Here is a 26,490-nt window from a genome sequence, read left to right as displayed (position 1 = left end):
ATGTGCCACCATCTTTGTAAATCTACAGTCCCTGGGCTGAATCAACTGCTCCTTCCTGGAAGCCTCAAAGAATCTCGTGCTCCACCTCCATTAGAATTTCTTCACGCTAAATAACGTTTCTTTCTCCCCATTGTATGTGAGAGCTTTAAGAGCAGTGACTGAACTTTATATACTTTATAACTAAACGGGCATATAATAGGAATGCCACATTATTTATGCCAGGAAATGAGGGAGCTAAAAACAAAAAACAAAACCAAAAAAGGGTACCATTCTCCCTGAACTTACTGAGGTAAAATAGGTAAATGGAGCTCAAATGGCTGCTGCCTCCTGGAGGATGCAATTTAGGGGCGTAGCTACAGCGGCTTCCTGACGCTGCCCCTCAGCATTAGACAGACTCAGCCCTGGTGCCAGCCTCCCCTTCAAGGGCAGAGTGTTTACCGCCAAGCTTACAGAGTGGCTGACATTTGCAGAAAGCCCACGCTTTCTGCAGAACCAAGTAAGAGTTTTGCATATTCCCAAATTTACCAGTCAGTTCACTCCTTTTCCTCTGGAAATGAATAAGGATAGAATGATCGCAATAGTTAGGCTCTGAAGGAGCTCCTTCCACACGGGACATCAGGAATGGGGACGAAGTGTTCACCCCAATCCGTCGGTCCTCAGCTTCTGACTTGTAGGTTGCAGCCAAGAAAGGGAACTTGAGCCTGGTGCTCTGAGGATAGGCAGCATGGAGCTATAGCCCCTGACCAAGGCTGCTTCAAAGTGGCGTTTTGAGGGTCACTTTTGTGGTTTCAGCAAATTGGAATTCTGCCACTCAAAACAGCTTCCCTCCACTTACTCATGTTTCTGTTCATGCATGTGACACAATTATTTTCTTTTTTCTGTTGAAAGGAAAGGGCAGGGAAGTCAACTAATTGGCTAATCCTTAGGTAATAGAGAAGATCTGTCTGGGGCTGGTGATGTTACAACATCAGTTGGCATCACAAGTGGACGTAGATGGCAAGGGTTCAGGAACAGAAAGTTCTTTTCCTTCTTAATGCCTGTTCTTTTTAATGCTCTATTTTTCCCAATATCTTTTTGGATAGAGTATCAGAGCTATCTGCTGGCTTACAAAGGCCAAATTACTTGGGTCAAAGACAAGAGAGATGATCAGATACCAAATATGTGTGTGTGTGTGTGTAAGAGAGAGAGACAGACAGAATTAGAGATCTGGGGAACAGGCAAAGAAGGTGACTTGGCGATGAAGATAGGAAGGTATGTTTGAGTGATAAAGGGATTGTATGACTCCGTGGCCATGTTGGAGCTGGAGAGACTTCATCACACATTAATCGTATGACTTTTGTAAGCTGCTTAAGCTCTGCAGGCCTTGGTGTCTTCATGTATTTCTTGTAACAGATACAATAATTGTTTTTACATTGTAACGTTGTGCTGCTGCCGATCATCATCCTAATTACTCTGATCACGTCAGGTGCAAGATGAACCTTTCAAAGCTTTTCCTTCCAGTGTTCTCTCTCTCTTTTTCTGACCATGTCGGTTTAGTACATGGCTCGTCCTCACCCTGTTTGATGTTAGGAGCATCCCAAATAGCAGGATATTTTGGCAAATCCATGCCTTTATTACTAACAAGTGTACATTTGGGAAAAGTTGCTACTTGCAACTGTGGAAAACGTGTCAACTAATAGATCCAGAAATGCAGTTTTGAAGGCTCTTGGTTTCTCTCTACCTGTGGTCACTGTTAGCACTCTTTCACTAAGTTCTTAAGCCTTTCAAGAAATAATGAAACATAAATATTCACTCCTTGATGTTGTGGGCAAAAATAACTACTGCAACCATCAAATTTGCGTTGCATGTAAAAATCACTATGTATTAAAGCCGACCTCAATAGTACAATCTCACTGTCAGGTCTCAGTGAAGCTTTGCAGAGGTTTTTGTTTGGGAGTTTTAATAACGTATTTTCCTTCCAAAGATAGGAGCCCTTCACTTTGCTTCTAGCCTACAGCTGTGTGGGTAGGTAAAAGAGGATTGTTACTTCAGGGTGAAAGTCGGCTGATGATTAAGTCACAAAGAATATTTTCCTGTTAATACAGCTATGGACATATGTGGGCCAATTGTTCCTCAGAGTGTTTGTTAAGTATGTCAAGAGTGAGGCTTTGTGGCCTAATCCAGTGTATCCTCAGTATAGCTGTGATTTCAAGCCCTAAGTCTCTCTTGAATCATGCTTGGTCTCACAGTTGGCTTCAACGCAGTTGAATAATTTCATATATGTGCGCCTCATACGTATGCTCTTTGTAGATTGACGATATTTCTTGGATAAAATTCACAATTCATTGCTCATGGTATTTTTTTGAGTTCCAGAAACATGAGCTGGGAAGTTCATTTTCTAGTTTTTAAGGGAAAACAACACCCACAGAGGCTAGTAATGATGACCTCAGAGGATATGAATTGGATCCAGCTATGACGTGTCTCAACCTTCCAGCTGTTTGAGTTCACGGGCCTTTCATTATTCTTGCACCACTCCATGTTTAGCCCTGAGTTCCCTAGCAACTTGAAACCACAGCCTCTTTATGGAAAAATGAAGCTCTCCATCTAGGGTGAATACAATAACTGTGATCTCTGTTGGAACAGCCCAGCAGATGCTCAAAGCCCAGCTACGGGCGAGGGCAGTCTGCCTGATCACACTGAATTAGCAGCCACGGGACAAGTCTAGCATGAGCCTGCTGGGTAATGGAACTCTCCAAAGACATTGTTTGTAATAGATGGCTACCAAACATTAAAAAATATATGCTACATGGGATCATTAAGACCTTAGAAGCTCAGAACCAGGAACCTGGGGAATCCCAGCCATTTAAAGAGAGTCATTTAAAAAGAGATTAAAAGATGTTACAGATTTATAAACTGCATTTTATAGCTCTAGACAGAATTCATCTTTTCTTTGCGGAAGCAGTTTAATGGGTCTTTGGGCTATGCTGAGAGAGTCAGATTCACATGTGGCAATAAGAAGCCAAGCTTGTATATTCAAGATTGTGTTTCTTTGGTAGAGAGTGTCAAGTGGTCACCGGTTTCCTGCTTTGGGAAACCCAAAGACATGAAATTGGGGTGATTTTTATTTGGGTAATAAATATATGTTGATGTCAGGGTGTTAAACAGCCTCAGTACAGTTTGGTCCGTTTGACTGTGGTGCGGTACTCATGTGCCTCTTAGACTGCTCACCTCCCTTGGGACTGAATCGGGCAGGCCCTCGCATGGGTCCTCGCCGGAGTCCACCCTGACCAGTCAGTCGGTCTCCTCATCTGCACTGCCCTCTTCCCTCGGTTTTCTGGAAGTCCCTCAACTGAGCGGCCCTGAGGCTACTCTTTTCTTGGGAAATTCCAGTCCCACCTGTTGGAGAAAGAACTTTTTTTTCTCAGTCTTCCCCAGCATTTAAGGGCAATGCCTCAGGCTTTGACTAGAAGCTAAAGATGACTTTTCTGCGGGTCTGTGTCAGCTCCTGGGGGAAGAGGAACCATTTTTCCTGGAGTGTGGGTGATGGGGACGTTCAGTTCCAATTCCCTTTCCCGTCAGTGAGAGAAGCCAATGATTTCCTCTGACGTCACTTAAAGAACGGGCACAATTCGGACTAACCAAGAGCAGCATTTCTTCCCCTGTGAACATTATATCTGAAAGTTAAAAAAAAAAGTTTAAAATTGCTATTGATTTGGCTCTGCCTTTCCGACAACACCCCGTGGTTACTGCAGTACTTGCTTTTTTCTGATCCTGGCTGTAAATTACTTTTTGTTTCCTATAAAGATGGAGAAGCACCAGTTCAAATTAAAATTCTTTTTTTCTTTGGTCCAAGTTTTCTCTTGATGGCAGTCTACCCTACTGTCAACAATTATTTTTAAGAGCAAAGAAATCTCAATCCATGTGTATATTTAAAAAATTTCTGAGAGGATAAAATATGCACTCACAGGGACAAAAAATTCTGCGTATGAAGAGCAATATAATTTTTTTGGAACTAAACATCTGGTTTCTCCTTAAAGATCTTTGCTGTGTGTAACCAGTATCATAGGCAGTGCTCAAGCTCAAAGACGTATACTATGGCTTTCTCTTCTACCCCCAGCAGTTGATATAAGAACAAAGATTTTTAATAACTATAGAACTTTGAAAGAGGGCTATGACCTTGAAAGAAGACCAGTAGGAGATTTACTTGTCACCTTCTACCACTAATATCAACACACACACACACACACACACACACACACACACACACACAGGTTGAGAGGGGAAGGGCAGAGAAAATAGGCCATGACATTAAGTATGTTTCTTTGCTTTTGAAATTTTCAAAAATAAGTATATATTGCAGTGTCACTATTTTAAAGTGACAGTGCATGTGAGAGTATATCATACCAGTAACCTAGTATATGCTTAGTAAATTCTCAAGTCCCCTACTATCTCTGATAAAAATGAATTGGCTATACTTCCAAAAGGAAAAAATAAAGTTAAAATGAGACACTTTAGAGCAATAAGCATCTGTGATAGGATTGGAAAACCACCTCTAGTGTCCTGAGCAGCCAAAATATAAAAGCTTCTTAAGTCAATGGCTATTCTTAAGAGTCAAAACTTTTGAGAATATCTGATCTATATAATCAGAGAGTAGAACTTCTGGCAGTCTCCCAGAAAAACTATAAAACTGGACAAAAATTTCAAGAACTTTCATTTCAGCTCTGATAAATACCAAAGAAAACAACCAACTAAGAAGTATTTATTCCTGAGATACCGCTGAACTTCTGTACAGGCGGTGGGAGCCTGTGGAGGTCTTGCTTCCCGGGGCTGCGTCTCTCCCCAACCCCGCTGGCTTGGTAGTGCTACCCAGACGGGGCTGGCTGTGAAGTGCAGCAGTTCACCTGGAGGGGGATGGCCTGACTGGGGCGAAAAGTGAGAAACCCACATCCAATGACATTGTCAGTGAAAACAGCAAATTTGGTCAGAAATAAATGGGTGAACTTCATATTCCGGAAAACTATGCTTCAAAAAATGAAGGCAAGTTAAAAATATTCCCAGTGAAAAAAGAATCTTAGAGAAATCAGTGCTAACAGGCCTGTCTTCAGGAAATACTAAAGGAAGTTCTTAAGGCTGAAAGGAGGTGACACCAGATGGCAATTCAAATCCACAGAAAAAAATGAAGAGTGCCAGAAATGATAAATATGTGTATAAATATAGGACTGAATAAATGTACTTTTTCTTCTTTTAGTTTCTTTAATCTTAATCTAAGATTGCATAAGGGAATCATTTTAATATTTTCCTGTTGAGTTTATAACATGTAAATACATAATATTTATGAGAAAGAGAATATGAGATACAATAAAAATATGAGAAAATAAAGCTATATTGAAGCAAAATTGCTGTACTGTACCAGAATTGTCATATTAGCCAAAGAAGGAGATTGTGATAATTTACAAAACCTATTGTGTTTCCTAAAGTGATCACAAAAGAATAACACTAATAATTTATAGTTAAAAAGTCAACAGAGGAATTAAAATGCTACACTATAAACTTCTGTTTAAGAAAAAGAAAGGAACAGAAGACCATAAAAGACATGAGACATAAAATAAATAAAATGGCAGGAGTAAATCCAATCACATTAACAACTACATTAAGTGTACATGGCTTAACACTCAAGAAGATGACAGAGATCAACAGACTGGCTAGAGGTCAAGGTATAACTATGTGCTGTTAATAAGAGAGAAACTTCGGAATCAAAACCACAAATAGATTGAAAATAAAAAGATAAAAAAATGACATACCAACTCAGTTAAAAAATGGGCCAAAGACATTAACATCACCAAAGAGGATACACAGATGGCAAGTAAGCACATTAGAAGTTCCACATCATATGCCACCAGTGAAATGCAAATTAAAATACTAATAGATATCAATACACACTAATTAGAATTGTCAAAATCTGGAACACTGGCAACACCAAATGCTGGTGAGGGTATAGAGCAAAAGGGAACTCTTACTGCTGGTGGGAATGCAAAATGGTACAGCTGCTTTGGAAAACAGCTTATTGGTTTCTTACAAAATGAGGTATACTCTTACCATAAGATCCAGCAATTGCATTCCTTGGTATTTAGGCAAAGGAGTTCAAAACCTATCCACACAAAAACCATGCATGTAGATGTTTATAGCAGCGTTATTCATACTTGCCAAAACTTGGAAGCAATCACAATGTCCTTCAGTAGGCAAATAGATAAACTGGTACATCCAGATAATGGAATATTATTCAGCACTAAAATAGTGATCAAGCTGTGAGAAGACACGGAAGAATTTAAGTGCATAGTACTAAGGGAAAGAAGCCAATCTGAAAAGTCCAACTACATGACATTCTGGAAAAGGCAGAACTATGAAGACAGTAAAAAGACCAGTGGTTGCCAAGGATTAGGGGATGGGGAGAGATCAATAGCCAGAACATAGAGGACTTTCAGGGCAGTGATAACACTAAGTTACATTGTTGGAAGGGGCCCAAATGGAAAGCTTGGGAAGACATGCCAGCAGCCTCTAGGAGCAAAGACTGCCCTGGGCCGATAACAGCAAGGAAATAGGTACCTCTGTCTTGCAACCACAGGAACTGAGTATGGGCAACCTGAATGATTTTGGAAGCACATTCTTCTGTAAAGCCGCCTCAATTTCGGCCTTTTAAAACCCTGAGTATTGGACTGAGTTGAATCCACCTGAATTTCTGACCTACAGAAACTGTGATATAATAAAATTTTATTCTTTAAGCCAATACGTTTGTGGTAATTTGTTATAGCAGCCATATAAAGATAATACATCTATCATGGAAGAAAGAAATTGGTTAATTCATGATTTCATAAGCTTCCTGTCTGTCAGAGATGTTGAAGAAATGATTCACCTCATCGTTGAGAGGTAGGATGTGATGGCTTGTAAAGTTCCTTTCAGGTTAAGATTCTGTCCTCCAAAAATGCATGTTTAATATGAGTAACTGACACTAAATGATATGAGGATATGGGTAAGTTCTAAAAGTTGCTATGGTTTGTATACTGTATCTTAAGTATTGATAAAAACATTCATGTTTATCTCATAAATTAACCTTTTGTTTTAAACACTTGTAGAAACATTGCAAAAGTCAGAAATGCATTTGTTTATCCCTGTCCTTAATGCTGACATCTGAGGCCAAATCACTCGAGTATAGGGGAAAAAGTTTGTGAAACTAAACATGTGAGCTTTGAAGAAACAGGAATGTTTTTGCAAGGTAAAATACGTTACTAACTTTGTGTGAAAGCTTATTCATGATGCAATACAGATATTTAATCAGTCACCGTTATCTTTTTAAGATATTACCATGCAGTATTTATCTACATGGGTGCTTAGGAGAGCATTTACTATCTTGGAAATGAAATGGTTGGAGATTCGGATTCATTAAATGTGATTTTAACATGAAATTTTTAGTCAACTATGTGTTCAAATTCAAAGTCTGCCACTTGTATGAGACCTCACAGAAGCCACTTAATGTTTCTAATCCTCAGTTTATTGAGCTATAAAATAAAGGTAATATTGAAATTAACCTTGTAATAGATTATTTTGAAGATGAAATGAGAATATAAGGAAAAATGTACATAAAATTTAACATCATTCAGTGCTGAATTTCAGTTGCTTTGAGGTGAGCTTGTGAAATGAAAATGAATAAAGGAAATCTCTTTCAAAATGGAGTCAGGAAGCCATGAAGGGAGAACTCTTCCACATTTCCACTCCTGGAAGCTTACATACACCAGCAGGAAGTACGAAGATTTCCTCTAAGCCTGGCAACTGCAACCAGTCTTCGCCTGCAGCCAATGAGAAGCCATTACCACTTTGAACTCTCATTTTCCTCCAATGAGCTTTTGTTCAAAGCAACCCCATCCGTGTTTCTCCTTTCCTCTGTAAAAGGATGCTCTGTGTTCTCCAGTCTTGTCAATGGTTCTGCCATAGTTTGCATGTCCTGAATTGCAATTCCTCTGCTGTTCCTGAATAAACTCATTGGCTGCTTGATACTCTTTGTTTAATTTTTAAGGTTGACAAGCTCAATGATTTGGAGATGTCCGTGTTTCCTAACCGTAATTAACTAGATGTGATTTTATTTCTTTTGTTGATAGTGTTGCTTTCTGAGAAAAGTTATGACAGCATAGAATCATTTAACATTTTAAAAAGTTAATATTAGGCCTTCTGTTTCAGTGTGCACCTAAGAAATAATAGAAATTTATTTGTTGTTGAAAATTTATCAATAGTTACAAATAGCTAAAGGATTTGCATATATTATTTTAAGCAGATTTTGGACTAGTTTATCCCAAATGTATTTTGCTGTGCATAATTATAGAGACTTTCATTGAATCAATTGTAAAGAGAATTGAGTGATGAAAAAAATGATCACAATGACTACTGGAAAATGTTCTTAATTTTTGTGGTCAGAAAACTTTCAAGCACATAATTGGAAATATTTTACATTGTTAATTTAATGTGTGCTTTCCTCATCGTAAAACTAAACCAGCTATAATCAGATGCTGTTTAATGAGTCACCAACTGCCATTTGGAAAGTCCCATTTACATTTTCATATTTCTAAATTACTTTACAGCCAATTACTAGTTCTGTGTACCAGGTGTGGCCTAAAGATGCATCTTCTATGGCTATTAATAATGTTTAAACAGTTATTTAAACCGAAATAATGATCTGTATATAAATTATCACAACTTAAAGAAAAAAAGTTAAAATGGGAACTAATAAAGCCTAATATTAATGGGATAGTATATTCAGTGATGAATAAACGGACACATCCATCTTTAAAAAAGATAAAACAGGTATCAGTATAATTCTATCATATAATTTAGTGAGGGATTCCGGTGAGCAGAAGAGTTTGTATGTTCATTTCTATCAAAAGGATTCATTCTGTTCTTGGGTGGCCTGTTTATATTTTGTCACTCATTCATTATAACTGCTTAGAATAGAGTATAACTAAATTTACTCTTTTTCCTATCAAAAGAAGAATCAGGATATCTTTTAAAAACCGCTTTATGCCCAAGAAAAACCTAGTCAGAAGTTATTTCAGTGAAATGCCAGAAAGGTCATTGATTCAGAGCAAACCCCAGGATGTCTTCTCTAAAACTTTTGGGTGAGAAGTGAGCTCAGCTAGGGCAGGGTGCTGTATGCTGCCAGAAGTCAGGATTTCTGAGAAGGCACTGCCCTTCCCACTCCCCCGGGGAAGGTGGTGCTGGTGGTGGTTTAAAAAGTAGGTAGAAAACGTAATTGTTAATAGGAGCTGTTTTATGGGTTGGGCCCTTGTGATTTTCTATTCCTTTTCTCTCTACTTTTTCTTTATTTTCCTTCCTACCTCCCTCCTTCCCTCTCTTCCTTCCTTCTTCTTTCTTCTTCCTTCTTTTCTTTCTCTTTCTCTCCACTCCCCTCCCACCATCCCTTCCTTTCCTCCTTCTCTCTTTTGTACATTCTAAATATTAATGTTTCTAATACTTGTATATCAAAAAATTAGGAAAACCTTCAAAAAAACACCAAAGTTTCTGGTCTCTGAATTTTCTGCTTTAAAGTTTTCTTTCATCACAAAGAAGAAAATAAGAAATGAGTCTCAAACACCACCAACTATGCCCAGGGATCTTTTGTGCCCTTGCTGGGCTAGCAAGGCACATCACAATTTTATAGTGTAAGAGACGGATGCCCATAGGATATGCAGGCCTGTGATATCAGCTGTCTTATCTTGTCCCACATTATAGGCAGAGAAGATAGAAGGATGGCTAATAATACTCTTCAGAGGCTTCTCACTGCTCTCAGGACAAATTCTGAGCTTCCCTGTAGCTGGAATCTGGTGAACTGGGCAGAAAATCCTCTTCTGTGTATTTCCATTTTCTCAATGAAAGGTGAAGCAGGGTTATCTGCTGAGAGTGGAGATGGTGGAGAAGGTCTGAGAGAGGACAGATATGAAATAGTCACCTAGAATAATGGCAGAATGAGAGAAATGTGGCATGTAGTATTTGTGCAGTGGTTATAAATTCTAAGTGGTGCCAATTTTTGTGAATGGCTGTGTGTTTTTCTCCTAATCCATTCAGCTACACAGATCTTCTGGGTTAGGTTCTCTCAAAAAAGCTGTAATTAAAGTATTGGCCAGGACTTTGGTGGGTTTTCTGCTTCAAGATCTCCCTGGACTGCAGTCAAGGTGCCAGTGGGTTGCGTTCTCATCTGCAGGCTCAACTGGCATAGAGTCTACTTCCAAGCTCATTTACTTGACAGAATTTATTTCCTGGCCGCTGTAGGAATATAAACTTCAAGGTTGGTTGGTTGTATTTTGGCTGGCAGGAGGCTACTCCCAGCGCCTAGAAGTGTGTGAAATTCCCTTCTGTGCGGCTCTCTCTGTGGGCAGAAGTTCACAGCATGGTAGGTGGTTGCTATCAAGAAGTCGTACTCTCAGGTCCTTATACAATCCAAAAGGCAGGGTCATGGGTCATGGGAGGAGTCACCTTTGAGTATGTCTGCCACACCATTCTATTCCCCAGTACCTGCCCAGTAAGCCAAACTTAGTAAATAGTCTTTTTTAAACAAAAACTTACAGAGCTCTTATTTTGAGTAAGAAACTGGTCTAAGGACTTCAGGAATATCCCCCAGCAACCCTAGCAGGTAGATACTATTATGACCTCATTTTAGTAGGTGGGGAGATGAGGGACAGAGACATCATCAGTTAACCAATCCAAGATCACTCAGCTAGGTCACTGCAGAGCCAGGACTGAAACTCATGTTCTCTGGCTTCAGAATCCATATTCTTATGCTAAACAGTCAAAAACAAAGTACATGAATAAATAAATGCTGTTGGATGACTCAGGAAATAATTGCCCAGCAGCAGTGGGAACATAAGTAAATTTTGAGCCTGCGTTTTTGTAGTTAATTTTTGATGCCAATCCAGTTGGCACTGTCAAGAGACTTGTATTGCAACACTGGGTGTCTTTTCTATTAACATTAACACAGGCCAAGTGGAGATGTGGTGCCTGGGGCAAAATAATGTGAACGAACTTGCTGTGCCTGAGATTTCTCGGAGGTGACATCCCATTTTTTATTATGTCCTTATTTAAAGATATTACCTGAAAAATAGAAAGCAAATTTCACCCATCAAGAAGGAATAGGTGACAAGGACGTATCTCCAACAATAATAACTTGTGATTTACCTTGTGTGTGTTATTCTTATTGAGATGAGGAGCACTTAGAGATAAAAAGCATAATATATCCAAACATACTGTATTTAGAGTATAGCCGGGAAACCAGCTTATGGGAGATCGTTCACATCTGGGAGACCGTATTATGAATGGGCATCTGTAAGCACCAGTGGGTGGCTGGACCACCAGGTGGGTGGGGAGGCAGGTTTAAGAACAAAATATGTTGCACTTCTGGTTTCAGTGTAGGTCAGATGCCATTCTAGGCTGTTTCTGAGGAATTCCCCCTGGAGACACCACTACGGTTCATTAGGAAAATCCGTCCAAGTGGGCCACTAAGAATAGGCATTAAATATTTGACCCAGGACTCATAATGGTAATGATATGTTTAGCTTTAAGGGAAGAAATTATATTGGGAATATTTTTTACTGAAGTTGAAGGGTTTTAATGATTGGATTCTTTTTATGCTCATTCAGAAAAATCCTGTTATGTAGCAATAGATGGCTGACTTCTAATCTTATTCCTGCTTCTTAATTACCTGTTTGATCCATCCTTAGGTGAACCACTTCACTTTGGGGAGATTTTGTGTCTTTATGAATTAAGGGAGGTGGACTAGATAGTCTCCACCCAATTGCCCTGAAATGATATTTAAAATCCACTCTTCCACCCATAAAAACCTATTCAATTTGGAGTCCTGAAGCTGTGCATTTCTAATATTGCACACAACACTCTCTTACCTGCTCCCTGGCTTATTCCAGTCTGTTATTTATGTACTTCCTAGATAATAGTCAGTTTTGAGATGATAGTCTGTACTTTAAGTAAAAAAAATTAATTCCAGGTATTTGTTATTTCACAATATTTCAAAACACACCCTAAGCTATAGAAATTTAGAGTGTGGGAGGAGTGGTGAGCTGCCGAGATGATCTCCTGGGAGAATGAAGTATTCATATTTTACGAAACTGTCAACAGGAAGCTCAGAGCTCTGATCCCTCCACCACCCATTTATTTGTCTCTTGGAAACAGTGAGTTCATGAATGCTCAGACCTTGCCTTGAGCTCGTCCAAGAGCTGAGCCAGACTTTCCTAGTGATCAGATGTTCTGGGAAACCATCTGAGTTCTTTTAGAAGTTCAGTGGTCTACCTGAGGCCATTGCATTAGGGACAGTAAGGGGAGGACTCCGTTGGGGTAGCCTCGCCCAAACCAGCCCACCCTGAAAAATCTGAGTGGGTCGTCACTGGTTGTACTACACAGGACAAGTGTGCACAGACAAGCACATATCCAACACAACTGTAAGGAAAACCAAGCAAGCTAGTGAGCAGGCTCTTCTACTTAAGTAACAATCTGCTTTTCTGAAATTAAAAAACATATACTCTCCCAATTATCAAATAATTTTCACATTTGTAAATTCAGAAAAAAGTATTTAAAATAATATAAAAATAATCCCATTGCCCCTAAAAGACAAAAGATAAGAACTTCTTTTGTATGCCCTACTGAGTTTTTGAATTTGTGTGCAATAATGGCCCATTTAAAACATCTCTCTTGAAATCCCAACATGATTCTGTATTTTTAAGAGAGGACTATTCCATTTCCCTTATCTTAATTTTTTCCCTCTTTCTGTCCTTCTCTTTCATTTTTTTCACGTTACGTGTATTGAACAGCTGTGTGCTCTTTGAATTCTCTTTCCAACTCTGTAAAATATACTGTATTATCTCAATTTTGTTGATGAGGAAACTGAAGTTCAGGGAATTAGAGTGGTTTTTCCAAATCTCACAGCTTCTCTCTACCTATCATCTCATTTATCCATCTATCTTCTGTCTGTCTATTTAATAGATGAAAGTATTATCTATTTTTTTTAAACCAAGCTGGGATCATACCTATTATCAAAAATATATACTCTGTAGTAATATTTCCTTTCTGATGCTTCAGATGTCATAGGTTATTTAATACCATTCCCCAGGTAGGTATCTCACTCCTCAGTTCTTCGACTGAGTGTAAGTCCTTTGGTTTCTTTCATTAAGGAAGTAATTTCTCTTCTAGCTCCTGCTAGAAAAGGTGGTGGTGTTGCCAGTAGGAAAACAAAATAACCAGTTTGTGGACGCCCCGTTGTCACGGCTGAGGATCAAGGGGCAGCTTCTGTAAAGAGTGAGGCTGTCCCTCACCTGCTGACTCTTTCTCAAACCCTATTGGCCTGTCCTTTAGGGGAATTTCTTCACTCCTTTTTTCTCACCCTCCTCTAAGTGCCGAAATCCCTCGTTAGTGTATTCACTGTGGCACTTGGGACCCTCTTGCTGGAAAGAGGAACATCTGCCCTCTATTTTTGCATTGTAAATTCTCTGGGGACAGAGACCCTAGCTTTTGATTCCCCATGGCACTATCATAAGGACTGGCGCAGAGTTATTCAGTCAACCTATTTTTAACAAACATCTGTTTGTTCTTGATTGACTACTGAAACATGCCAGTCTGTTGTTAAGAGAACAGTTCCACCCAAGGGTTTCCAGGCAACTCCCACTTGGCACAAGTTCCAGTCTCCTTATTGAAGCCTCACTGTTTTCAACTGGAAAGTTGAAAATCATTAATCATTGCAAAACACTTCCCTATCATTATTCCTGTTCCAAGGAGGCCCAGCTGCCATCATAAACAATACTGCTGGTGGCATTTGCCATTTCCCAGGTGATGTGGCATGCTGACTGGGTGCCAAAGGGCATGTGGCATGGGACAAGGACACGGAGCTGGGTGCTCCTTGGGTTACAGACTTTCTTCTGTGTCTGGACTGACCATGAAGAACTCCACCATTAGTAGTAGTTTAATATTTTGTACATTTAAATTTTGATATATTTCAACCTTATAGGGAAATTGCAGAGCAGTATAAAGAAATTCCATGTACCTTTTACCTAAATTCACCAATTGCTAACACTTTCCCCCAACTATACATTTCTATCACATATACACACATATCTATTTCTGTATTTAGAGTAATAATCATGAGTTCATACTGGTAATTTCAATTCCAGTTTGCCACTAAAGAGGTCATTCTCGTTTCTCTCCCTTTCTGTATTTGTGATTTTCTTCAACAGTAAATATGCCCTCTCATTAGTAATATATTTAGTCACTTGCCCACCTCCACTCTACATAAAATAATTTAAGAATTGGTAACCCATATCACTATGAAATGCCAAACTACTAACGAGTTTAATATTTGTTTACAATTCTCTTTAGATTGAGAGCATATAAAGTATTTTACTCACAGGTACATTCACATGTTAAAGTAATCTGACTGCATTTTAAAGATCTCTAGTTTCAAGACAACTTCAGAAAAGCTGTAAAAAAAATACTGTGTTCAGAAGTTACTGGAGTGTTTCCCTAGGAAACTTTTCAGGGAAATTATGTTATTTAAGACACAGGTAGGATGATTTGTTTCTGTTTGTTTTCTATTGCAGCGTCCAACCTTCTCTTTGTTAATTTTATTTCATTTTTTTTTAGTATGTAAAACATTAGCTTGGTTCCAAAAGTCAAAACTACACAGAAAGTTATATTTAGAGAAATGCAACACCCCTAGCCCATCTTCCAGTCCAATGCTACCCACTTCCCTGTAGGTAACTAATCTCATTGGTTTGCTGTTTACATTTCCTTTTTCCCAAAATAACCAGATGTGATACATTTTTCTTATTTCCCTTTTTTCATTATGTATACTTGTTTGCACTTTACTTTTTTTTTTTTAAAAAGTAACAATATATTATTAAAGTCTCTCCATATCTATTCCTATCAGTGTTTTTTGGCAGGTGCCTAGCATTGCATGTCTTCTAGTACTTGTATAATTTAAAATTTTATACTCAGATCTCTTATGTTTTTGGACTTTATTCTTGTGAATGGTGTAAAGTATGGATCTCCTTTCGTATTTTTTCCAAGTGGCTCCCCAGTTGTCCCAATTCATTAAAATGCTCATTTTTTTTTTCTCCAGTGGTTTGAAATGCCATCTTTAAGATATGATAGTTGGGCCTATTTTGGACGGTTTAGTCTATTCAACTTGTTCATCTATTCATGTTCCAGTGCCACATTATTTTAATTATAGGGGCTTCATAGACTAGTTTAACATCTGGTAGGTAGGCTTCTTACGATAGCTTTTCTGTGTTTTCCTAGCTGTTCTTTCATGTTTCTTTTTCCATGAGAACTAAAGTTCAACTTTAGTATCAGTTTGTCTAGTTTATAAATTTATAATTTAATAGGGAGTATAGTTTAATGTATAAATTAACAAGGGACATTTTTGCATTTGATTTAAGTATCTTTTGTGGCTTTTGTGTAGAAGTGTTTTAATTTTCCTCAGACAGGTTTTGCACATTTTGTGTTTTATACCTAATTATTTAATTTTCTTTGTTACAATTTGTTAGAGAATGGTAACTTTGTTACTATGGTTACTATTGTTAGAGAATAAATGGGATGTTCTCTACCATCAGGTCTTCTAACTGGTTATTGTTTGTGTACCTGAAAACTCTTGTCTTCTGTCCATTAATTTTATAGCCTTCTACCTTGCTGAAACCATGTTACGATTTAGTCTTATCATTGATTCTTGCAGGCGAGCCAGTCTCATCACTGATTCCCTGGGGCTTTCTATGTAATGTCTCAAGTCATTTGAAAATAAGTAGTTCTACTTATTTTTTTCTGATTCTTAAGCCTCTTACAATTTCTTGACTAATTTCATTAGCTGATATCTTTAATATTAAATAATCATGGATAGAGTAAGCATCCTTGCTTTTTTCCCTGCTGTTTTCTTTTAAGAGGCCATGTATATAAAATATATTTTGAAGGACAGAAATAGCTCTCCAGTGTAAGAAGTTTCTTGATATTTATCTGGCAAGATGAGATTAATGCCCTTCTTATGACTAGTAACTAGAAATAAAATTAGCAGAAAGGGTAAAAGTAAAAATCTGATTGTATAATAGTTCATTGCTGGGTTCCCATTATACCTTTTATCTTCAAAGGACTCTCCGTAGTGATTTTGTTCTTTATTCACTCCTCATTGAATATTTATTGAAGGTCTGTAATAAGTACTCCAGACACTATTTTAGACTCTTTCTCATTCAATTCGTACTACACCCATGTGAAGTAGGTATTATCCTCATTTTATAAAGGAGGAAATTGAGGTTTAGAGAAGTTAAATGACAACACAGCTTGTAAGGGTTGGTGATTTTGAATCTGGGTCTCTTAGAATTTTTCTAAACCCTCATGTATTTCTCTCTCAGAGTATAGAAACACAGAAGAGTAATAATCAGTATATTTATAGAAATAACTGTCTTAAAACTCTCTTCCTTTCATTAAAGGTCACAGTGCTATATTCATTTACATCATTGTGGGCAGGCTTCTAGGTCTCTTTAAGTTGGACCTGGGCATTATTAATGATAGTGATTTTATTCTCAGTTACCATGAAAGATTTGAGAGAAATGTCCTTTATAGTATCACGGATCCAAACAATGAGAGGCTTTCCAGATGATGATGTACAACAGCACCTGACAGCACTCAAATAACAGTAATTACAATTCATTTACACTGTATATAGTTTGTTTTATATTATTTGCTTGTAGTAACTGGTTTAATTCTCACAACAACCCCAAGGGCATTTTTATTATCGTCTGTATTTTATAGATGAGAAAATCAATTCATGAATTAACTTGCCCAAAGATCACAAGCAATAAAGCAGCTGGAATTCTGTCTTCAGATCCCATGCACTTAACCACTACACTATAAATCTTTCAAATAAATGGATGAAATTCTGGGATCATTAAAGATGGAGAATACTGAACCTCCTGAATATAAATCAACCAGCATTATTTACCAAATGTAAATTGTCACTTAGTGTGGTGGATTATTTTGCAATGGATGAAGGTAATGAAGAGGCCCTTGCCCTTAAGAAGGTAAAGAAAGGTACCTAAATGCCTGAATTTATTTATATTAGGTGCTTTGTTAAATCTAGGTGTTTTTCATATTTCAACGTATTGGACTTTTTGCAAAACTGTGCAAAGTGCAACACAACTTTAAATGTAAACACAGCTTTCAAAGGCCTAAGGCTGAGCATATAACCTGTACGTGCCCATCCACACAAGATGACAGAACAGGACCGACAACAGGCAGTTATAAACAGTGGCCTTGCAATGGCCCTGGAGGCCATCTGTCCAATCACCATTTTCGTGTGGAATACTGCGGGGCGGGTCGTAAGCCCCCAGGTCTCACACAGGTGACAACCGGGCTCACTCTCACGGTGCGCTTTTCATTATCTCGGGTTACCCAATACCTTTGCTTGCACTTCCTCTTTTCGTGCCTGTTTGTGCAAAAGCAAATGGCCTGGCTTCAAACGCTTGGAACCTAAAACACCGTAAAACGGGGTCGAAGCCCCGCTGGGGGTGTGGCCAAGTCGACACTAAATACCCAGCCCAAGGTCTCGGGGCGCGCCAGGTCCGCCCTCCGGGTGCTGCGCGGACGACGGCCGCGCTTTGGCAAACACTCGGGCGGACGGCCAGAACTCGCCAGCCGCCGACCAAGCTCCCGGCCCAGCGGCGCGGCCCGCTCCGGAAAGGCGCGCGCCTGAGCCGCTGGGCCCAAGGCACGCCTGGGGGTCGAGGGCAAACGCCCCACGGGCAGACGCGGTGACTACAGGGCACTCCGCACGGCGGCACGTTCGCGCGGACGGGGCCCCGCCCCTACAGCGGTCGCAGGGGCGCCCCTCCCCGCCCGCGGGGGCGCTGGGGCGGGGCCTCCCGCGGGCATCTCCGCCTCCATTGGAGCAGAGAATGATTGGCGCTCCGGGTCCCCGTCCCTCCCGCCCCGCGCTCCTCTCAGAGTCCGCCTGGTCGCCGGCGCCGGCGCTTCGCTGACGTGTCCGGGCGGGCGGGCGGGGCTCCTCCCCGCGCCGGCAGCCACTCGAGGGGCGGGGTGGCCGGGGCCGGCGCTTCCCTGGCCCCCGCCCGCGGCCCGCCCCGCCGCCCCGGCCCCCCGGATGGGGTATATATGCGGAGCGGGTGTGGGACACCATTCGGGTGGCTGTGCCGCTGAAGCTGAAGCCGCAACCGCAGCCGGAACTGGCAGAGCTGACGTGGCGCCGAGGGAGGTGAGGGCGCCGGCCCGAGCGCCGTCTCCCTCCCCCGCCGGCCTGGACGCCGCGGTGGCCGGGGTGCGCCGGGGTCTCGCCGCGCGCGGGCGTGCACACGGGGCACGCGCCGGCCCTGCGAGGAGCCGCCTGCCCTAAGGGCACAGTCCGCCCGCCGGGGCCCGGGACCCCGCGGGAGGTCGGGCGCTGGAGGTGGGCGGGGGCGCCCCGGGTCCGGGCCGCTTAGGGGCGCTTGGGGCAGGGTCTGCAATCAGGGATTTGCCCAGCGCTGGGAGTGCGGCTGCTCCCGCACGGGGCAGGGCGCTTGAGGGTCTCGGGCCCTGAGGACAGTTAGGCCAACCTCGGGGGGCTTCGGGCGGACCGCGGGGCGTGGAGCTGTCGCGTGGGAGCCAGCCGGGTGGGGTGTCTTGACTACGTGAGGAGAGAAATTCTGAGTGTTGACCACGAAGCATCTGCGGTGGGATGTGAGACTGGGACAAAACCTACTTGCCGCTTTCTGTTTAATACTGGTCATGGGAGAGGGTTGGACTGCCTGGGTTCCTTTGGGTCGGCCAGGCAGGAGGGTGGGATACGAGAGCCGAGAGCGCACGGGGGCCGGACATACGGCTTCCCGAAGACTTTACGTTTGGCCGGACGCTGTTGTATATTTATTTGTACATGGTTTATGAAGTCTGGTCCGGGCGTAGTGATTGTGATAACACGAACATGGCATTGTGTAGTGCTTTAGTGGAATTCACTAGGTGTGGACTGAAAGGTTTACGGGAAACCCAAGGCAGTTTTTTTATTCCCCCGCTATTACTGAGTTGGCTCACTTGGCTGGGATTAAGAACGACTTGGTAGGCTGCGCTGCCACGCATTTATAGGATTCAGTGGTTATGGCTCAACCCCAAGGCTACATTTTAAAAGGTCTAAGAGGTTTGCTAATCAATTTTGGGGACATAATTCAGCAACAGAGATAGGGGCAGGAAGGAGACCAAAAAAGGAGGGGGAAAGACAGATTTCTTTAATACTAGCATTTAAATTTTATTTGATAATAGTCAAATTTGTCATTGTTTTTGACGCAGATGTATTAATGGGTGTATATTGCGTTTTGTCCTAATTTCTAGAGATCTGCACTTTTTCAGCCTTTGGCTGTCAAAATCCCAGTCTCTTCACTGCTTACCACTATATACCCGTGCACACCTCTTATCAGAATTAAGGGAAAAAATACTATTTTTGTGGCATGGAGGTGGTTATATCTACCTCAAAAAAAATCAATAGATAAATTATTCCTCCAAATTCACAAATGATTTCAGAGTTTAACCTCTGAGTTGTCTTATTGGCATGGATCCATTTTCTCAAAGCATCTAAAGGTTCTTAAGTATGCAGCACTTGAAGGTGCTTAACCATTAGGTATGAAATGACTTTTTAGGAAGAGTTTGATTTATGTCTTAAAATGGTGTAATAATATGTTTGCATGTGTGTTTCAGTGGCTAGATCACTCTTGACTCTTTACTGTCCTTTGAGGGTGTGAGGAGGACTGGTTGTATTATCTTTATGAGGAAATGTGTGTACTGAGAGGTTAAATGATTTGCACAGAGTCAGATGATGGGGAGGGACCCAGAACTAGTACTTCAGTTACCTGGTTCCCTGCTGATCTTCGCAGTACGGTGTGCTCCCTTACATCTGGGCAAATGAGTAGTTTAGATGAGACACTAGGAAAGACCCCATTTCTTGAAAAATAAACATCTCTCTGCTGGCTGTTTTATGTGATGTATTTTTTTAATTAAAAAATGATGGAATCATCTCTCTTGAAACATATATAAATCAATAGAAATTCCTTCTAATACCCTGATGAGTTTCCAAGGCTGAGTCTTCTAACTTCTTGCTTTTAATCTGTCTGCACTTCCTAGTGAATCTCATTCAGTCCGTAACTTAATATCATGTATGCTGATGACCTTGAAAGTTTTCTGGTTAGCTCCATATCTCCTCTGAAACTTTAGACTCCTACATTGGTATCTCATCAGCATTTCTACTTGGATGTCTAGGCATCTCAAATTTAACATAACCCAAGGGGAAGCCCTGATGCCCTTCACACATATCCCTAAACGTGCTCCTGTCCGTATTTCCCTACCTCAGTATAAATGGCACCACCACTTGGAGTCATCTTTGCTTCATTTCTGTCTCTCTCTCTCTCCATGTTCAGTCCATCACCTGGTCTTGTAGGTCCACCTTTTAGAATCCACCTTCACCACCACTGTAAGCCACCATCATCCATCATCTAGACCATTGCAGTAGTTCCCTAATTGGTCTGCTGGCTTCCACTTGCCTTCACTTGTGCCTTAATTACAGGCTTTCTTCCCCACAGAGCAACAGAGTAATACTTGCTTTCTCCTAATTCTCCAATGGCTCCCAAGCTCAAAGCCCTTACTTGGACCACAGGCTCTACTTTGCTTGGTCTCTACTCATTTTCCATCCTAGTTTCCAGTCACTCTGCTTCATTCGCTCTGCTCCAGCTGTGCTGACCTTGTTGCTCTTTCTTGAACCTGCCAGGCACATTCCTGCCTCAGAACTGCTGCCCTTGTAGCTTCCTCTACCTGGAACGTTCCTCCCCATCATGCTAACTTGCTTGCCCCTCTTCATTCAGATGTATTGTCAAATGTCGCAGAAGCCCTGTCTGACCACGCCATGTAAAATATCCACCATCTCCCCTGTGTCTATTGACTCCTTACCCCACCTTGGTTTTCTCCGTAGAACTTGTCTCATTGAGCTACCTGACATGTTGTGTATATGTCTCCCACACTGGAATGTGGTCATGTACATCGCTGTTCATTGCTGTGTCTCTGTCGCCAGAAGGCAGCAAGTGCTCATTAAATATGGGATGAATTAATAATGGCACAAGATAGTTAAATAATTTTCCATCTTAAATTGCTTATTAATGTGTCTTTACATATGAAAAGGAAACTTTTAGCGGTAACCTATCCATATAAGTAAGTGAGAAGGGTGGTGTGACCCTGTCGTCTTTCATTTAACAGAGATAGCAGCATTGATAGACGGTCAGTCTCACCTACAGCCATTTGCTACCCATATTCCAACACTATTCCTTGTTCATTGAATACATTTTTTTACTGGAGCCATTTTGACGGATATTCTCTTCTTATGTCCTTGGCAAACTTCTTTCATCCTCCAGTATGAATTCAAAAAAGTAGCTCTCCTCATGTCTAGGAGGCTGTAACTCAGTGGTCTGGAGCACAAATTACTCATTTGTGTAATAGTAGCTAGTAACATTTATAAGGGACTTTCCATGTGCCAGGTACTATTGCTTTTCATTTTACTAACTCATTAATCCTCTTAACCTTAAGTACTGTATTTATCTTCATTTTGCAGGTGACAAAAATTGAGGTACAGAAAGGTTATATAATTTTCTCAAGACCACAAAATTAGGAAGTAGTGGAGCTTGGATTTGATCCCAGCCAATCTGACTCCAGAGCCCAATGCTGGTTACCACCCAACTATACTGCTTCTCTTCTAAACGAGATCTTGGGTTAAATTCTTAGTATTTCCTTGCTTGTGAGAGTTGTTGTTTGGTGGAATGATTATAACATTAGAATCAGTTTTATCTGGGTTAAAATTCCTGTTTTTCTACCTACTACGTTTGTAGCCTTGGGCAATTATCTCTTAGAGCCTCATTTTCTCATTGGTTGTAAGGATTATTTCATTTATGTCTCTGAACCTTGTGAAGAACATTATTATTCCCATTTTACAGATGAGGATACATCAAAGTCGAAGGTGTCTGTGACTTGGCCCAAGCAATAGAGCCAGAAATAAAAGTCGGTCCCTTTTGATTCTTAGACCCGTGAAGATTCATTTCAAACTGCAGTATGTGAGACAGGACTTAAAGGATGAGTGGAATTTCAGTGGATAGAAAAGACTAAACAAGTACTTGGGGAAAAGAATGAGGGTCCTAGGTCAGCAAGATGGAATTGTGTCCCACACTGATAATCAAGGCTTCATTTTCTTTATAGAAGCCTTAGTTTCATTATGAATCATTTGTCTCATGAAGTGTATTTGATAGCTGATATCCTTTTCACACTTGAAGTATTCTGTCCCTGAAGTAAATTTAATAACAAAGTAAAACTAAAAGTTGGGAATATAATGCACTCAATCTTATATGCTAATCTTATTTGAAATTGATTTTATAAGAAGAATCATGAGGCCAGTCTGTCACTTCAATTTTGGAGGGCATCTTATTGATAGAAATAAATATGTAGAACTCTTCTGCCTATCTCTACTGTATGATAATATCTTTCTTGAATTTATTTTTGAGTGGACACTAGTAAAAATTATTTCTGAGTAATTTCTGATTTGGATTGACTTGCCCAGTACAGAATAAAAAGTAGTAATGCTTTTGAAAATGCAGTATTTACTCACCCCGTAAAGTTTTCCTCAGATCTCTATCCTATGTATTTTCTTTCTTTCTCCATTCTATTGGCTTGTGGACTTTTTTTCTGCAAAGTGAGTAAGAACTTTAGTTATGTGTGTATTTCTGAGTAATGTGTTTCTCTCTTTCTACCCCTTTTACACACAGCACGCACACATGAGCTAGAGTTTTCTTTCTCTTGAGAACAGTGCAGCATAATAGTTAAGAGCATGAATTAAGAGGTTGTCAGGGTTTGCATCCCAGCTCTATTACTGTACTGGTTTGGGACTTGGGGCTTGTTATCTTTGTGGCTCCATTTCCTTCTTGCAGGGTGCTACCCGAAATGATACTTCAGCACTGTTTTGAGGATTAAGTGAGCCAGTATCTGTAAAGCACTTAGAATCATACTGCCTCACCTGAAGTGATAATGCAAGTGGTAGGTGGCAGTATCATCGCCTCGCAACCCTAGACGTAGGTTCCCTTAACCCGATTTTGTAAATGGTGTTCAGTGTTAAATAGTTTTGATGAGGTAGATACTATTAACTGCTTAAACATTGCTAGTTAGAATACTGCGGCCGGCACAGGAACATTGCTGGGCTCTAGCATTGTGTTGCCTTTCATTCTTCCACTGGCGGAAGAGGACAGCAGGTTGTTTCTTTGCTTCCGTTTTTCTGCGCTTCACATCTAAGCACTTTAAATACAGTGAGGAGTCTTTACTGTGACCCCCAAATTTAGCCCTTTCATTCTTATTTCCTCTGTAACGAATCTGCTTCAGACTGTTGGTTTTTCTTACCTGCAATCATCTTTTAACTTGTTTCCTGCTTCTCGTTGACCCTCCTTACAATCCATTTTACGCCATCTCTCTAAAGCAAGGTAACCTGCCCAGTTGAGCCAGTCTCCTATTGGCCTCTTGCTACCGATTCTACTGGGTCTAATTCCTTTGCTTAGTTTTCAAGGCTCTTCAAGGGTTAACCCTACCTTACATCATTTCCCATCCTTCTACATAAAACTTGAACTTTCTTACTGTTCTCCCTCTCACACCTGCTTCCTGCTCCTGGCCATCCAGCTCTGCTTGTTTCCTGATCTGTGTACTCTGCTCAATTGTGAAGCTTGGCTAGCTCATCTTTGTGAGCTCTTTCTAGACAGTGCCTATCTTGTCTTGCATTTATCTATATTAGGCAAATAGATTAAATATTTCCTCTTTCTCTTAATGTTTTGGTGTTATGCAGGTTAGCATTTTGCTGTATTGTCATGGAATGCTCTTACAAACATTATTACCTGTTGATTGTTATGTGTGTGTTCCTTGTGCCATTAGGGTACAGTTCTTAGTAAAGGCAGTGGATTTTCTTTTTGCTTCTTTGCAGAAGTTGCTATTGAAATAAAACATTTTTCATGATTATAGTTGGTCCTGTTTTCTTGAATTTTGTTGTATTCTGTAAAAACACAAAACAAAGCAGTTTTTTCCCATTGTTAGAGATAAAAGGAGGACCGTGAGATTGTTTCAGGCTGCCAGTGTTGTTTCAGTGGTAGCTCAGTGGCCCAAGGAGTAGTACAGAGGCAACTAAATGTGGTTAGCGGGTGAGCCCCGGAATCGGACTGCCTGGGCCCCTGCCCAGCTCCCAGTTGGCCAGCCCACTTTGCCTTTCTGTGCCTCGGCCTCCTTGGTGGTGTCCGAGTGTTGAAGATGAGGTAAGACTGTGTCAAGTACTTAGTGTAGTGCCTGGTACAGAATGCTAATTAGTATGGTCTTTCAAGTTTGATCTCTTACAAGTATTGTGGTGGAAAGGCAGAAGTTAGTTTCCTTAACATCAAGTTTTTTTGATATACTTATTTTTGGGAAGAAAAAGCCTTCACGTTTCAAGGTTGAACTTTGACCTGCTGTTGGTTCTTCTTGCAGGTTTACAGGTGCAGAAATCACACCCCTCTTTTCACAAAGCTTGGCTACCAGAGCATTATGAATGTTGATGGCCTCAAACTCAGGTTGTCCAAAGCTGGGCAAGAACACCTGCTGCAGTTCTGGAATGAGCTGGACGAAGCCCAACAGATGGAGCTTTATGCAGAGCTCCAGGTCATGAACTTTGAGGACCTGACCACCGTTTTCCAAAAGGCCATGCAAGGATTTAACCAGTCCTCTCAGCAAGAGAAAATGGATGCACGAATGGAGCCTGTCCCTCGGGAGGTGTTGGGCAGCGCTACCAGGGATCGAGACCAGCTCCAGGCCTGGGAGAGTGAAGGTACTGAGCATGTGACTACTTGTTCAAGAGTTATCATGAGACAGACTAAAAGTGTTAAAGTAACTGAATCATGTAATGAATGGCTGGACTCTTGTACTACCTTAAACCAGGTGACTGATCAGGAAATGACGGATTGAACTGCCAAGACCTCGGCGATGTCCCATTGCCAGTCCCTATATTCTCTTTGTTTCTGGTTGATTCAAGGCTCTTCTCATTTAAGTCTAAATTTGCCTCTTGTCTCTTTACTTTCCTTCCTCAATTTCCATACTTCTATTAGATTTGCTTTCTTGAGGTACAATTTAAATGTTTCAGTTGATGTTGCCTTAATCTAAAAACCTTCCCTAATCCTGCCCACTCCTGGTGTTCTATATTTCTCTCCATTCCTACTGTCCCACAGATTTTAGCCAGACCAAATAATTCATCTTTGTGTGAACATTATATTAGGCTTTCCCTGCTTTTGCTCATGCTTATCCTTGCCTCCATCTGGCCTTTGCCCCTTCTCTACCTAGCTGGGTCGCCGTGCAAAGCCATATCCTGGAGTCATGCAGTGCAATGGCTCTGCCACTGGGGAACTTACACTCACTCCTTAAGGTTCTGTTTGATCCACCACCTTTTCTTCAGTGTCTGGGTTGGAGTTATTTGTTCATGCTTTTCTTTCACTCTGCCTTATAATAAGGGTTATGTCTGTTTTCATCATTACATTGTAAACTTGTGCTGGTTGTCTGTGCTTGTCACATAGCATTTAGAACATGGTTTCGCAGTTACTAGTAAGTCAATAAGTGTTTGTTGAATTGCTCTCCACTGCTGCTGCTTCTAAAGTGTATCATAAAAATCTGTCCTTATAACTAGTACTAACTAGTACTTTTGAGGATGGCAAAACATCTCAAATATACCTTTTTTGGTGGAGGTAAGGGCTCTGGTTTTTATAACCGACTACTCTACTGTAAGGAAAAGTGACTAAAATTGCAGTTCAGGCCCTTGAGTTTTGTACATGTTCCTTGTCAAATGTGGGCCTCATTTCCTAAACTATAGAATAAACATACTGAATACTTTTCCTTTTTGAAAAGTGTTACTTTCTTGCAAAAACAACGTCAAAATAACAGAACTACTATTGAGAAATTGCTCATAACCTCATCAGATGTATTTTATTGGCTCACATTGCCAGCTAGTACATGATTGTATATATGGATGTTTATAGATGTGCAGTATTACAGATACACTGACGTTTATGGATGTGCAGTATTACAGATAAAATCTTACAGTCCATACTTGGACCACACTTGCTGTTTTTCTTTTATCTTTCACTCTTTGGACTCCCTGCGCCTCCAAAAAAAGAAAGCTAAGTGCCATTATCAGCCTTCTGTATTGCCCTCCGTATCATTCTTCAGGCTTACAGATTTACTGATTTTTAGACTGCTACAAAGAGCCCTAGGTTGTCCCCCAGTGCAGGGGAAACTGTCTGTGAGGAAGGGGGAATGCGTATTAAACAGGTAGGTCACTTAACTCCATCTCCCCACTACAGAGGCAGTTCTGCTTGAACTGTTGTAAGTCCGGGGAAAGGAAATCCCGGGGCAAAATACCTC

General features: G+C 40.8%; 1 protein-coding gene across 6 annotated transcripts in view; it reads left to right on the top strand.

Annotated features, from left to right (window-relative positions):
* UHMK1 (U2AF homology motif kinase 1) overlaps positions 1-26,490 on the top strand; it is an 88,398-nt gene that overhangs the window by 29,826 nt on the left and 32,082 nt on the right. For 5 of the 6 annotated variants that reach the window (XR_005032191.2, XR_005032190.2, XM_036922848.2 and 2 more), the window contains exon 8: positions 24,571-24,907. Coding sequence is in view for 4 of the 6 variants with exons in the window: in XM_036922848.2 (XP_036778743.2) it covers positions 24,571-24,907 (337 nt within the window). In the remaining 2 variants the exon portion in view is untranslated. Of the gene's footprint in view, positions 1-18,063; positions 18,275-24,570; positions 24,908-26,490 lie in introns of those variants that run through there. The other variant, XM_036922849.2, reaches the window with a different exon arrangement.

Source organism: Manis pentadactyla, chromosome 19 (assembly GCF_030020395.1).
Source record: "Manis pentadactyla isolate mManPen7 chromosome 19, mManPen7.hap1, whole genome shotgun sequence".
Classification (NCBI taxonomy): domain Eukaryota; kingdom Metazoa; phylum Chordata; class Mammalia; order Pholidota; family Manidae; genus Manis; species Manis pentadactyla.
This window is presented reverse-complemented; position numbering and strand designations above follow the sequence as displayed.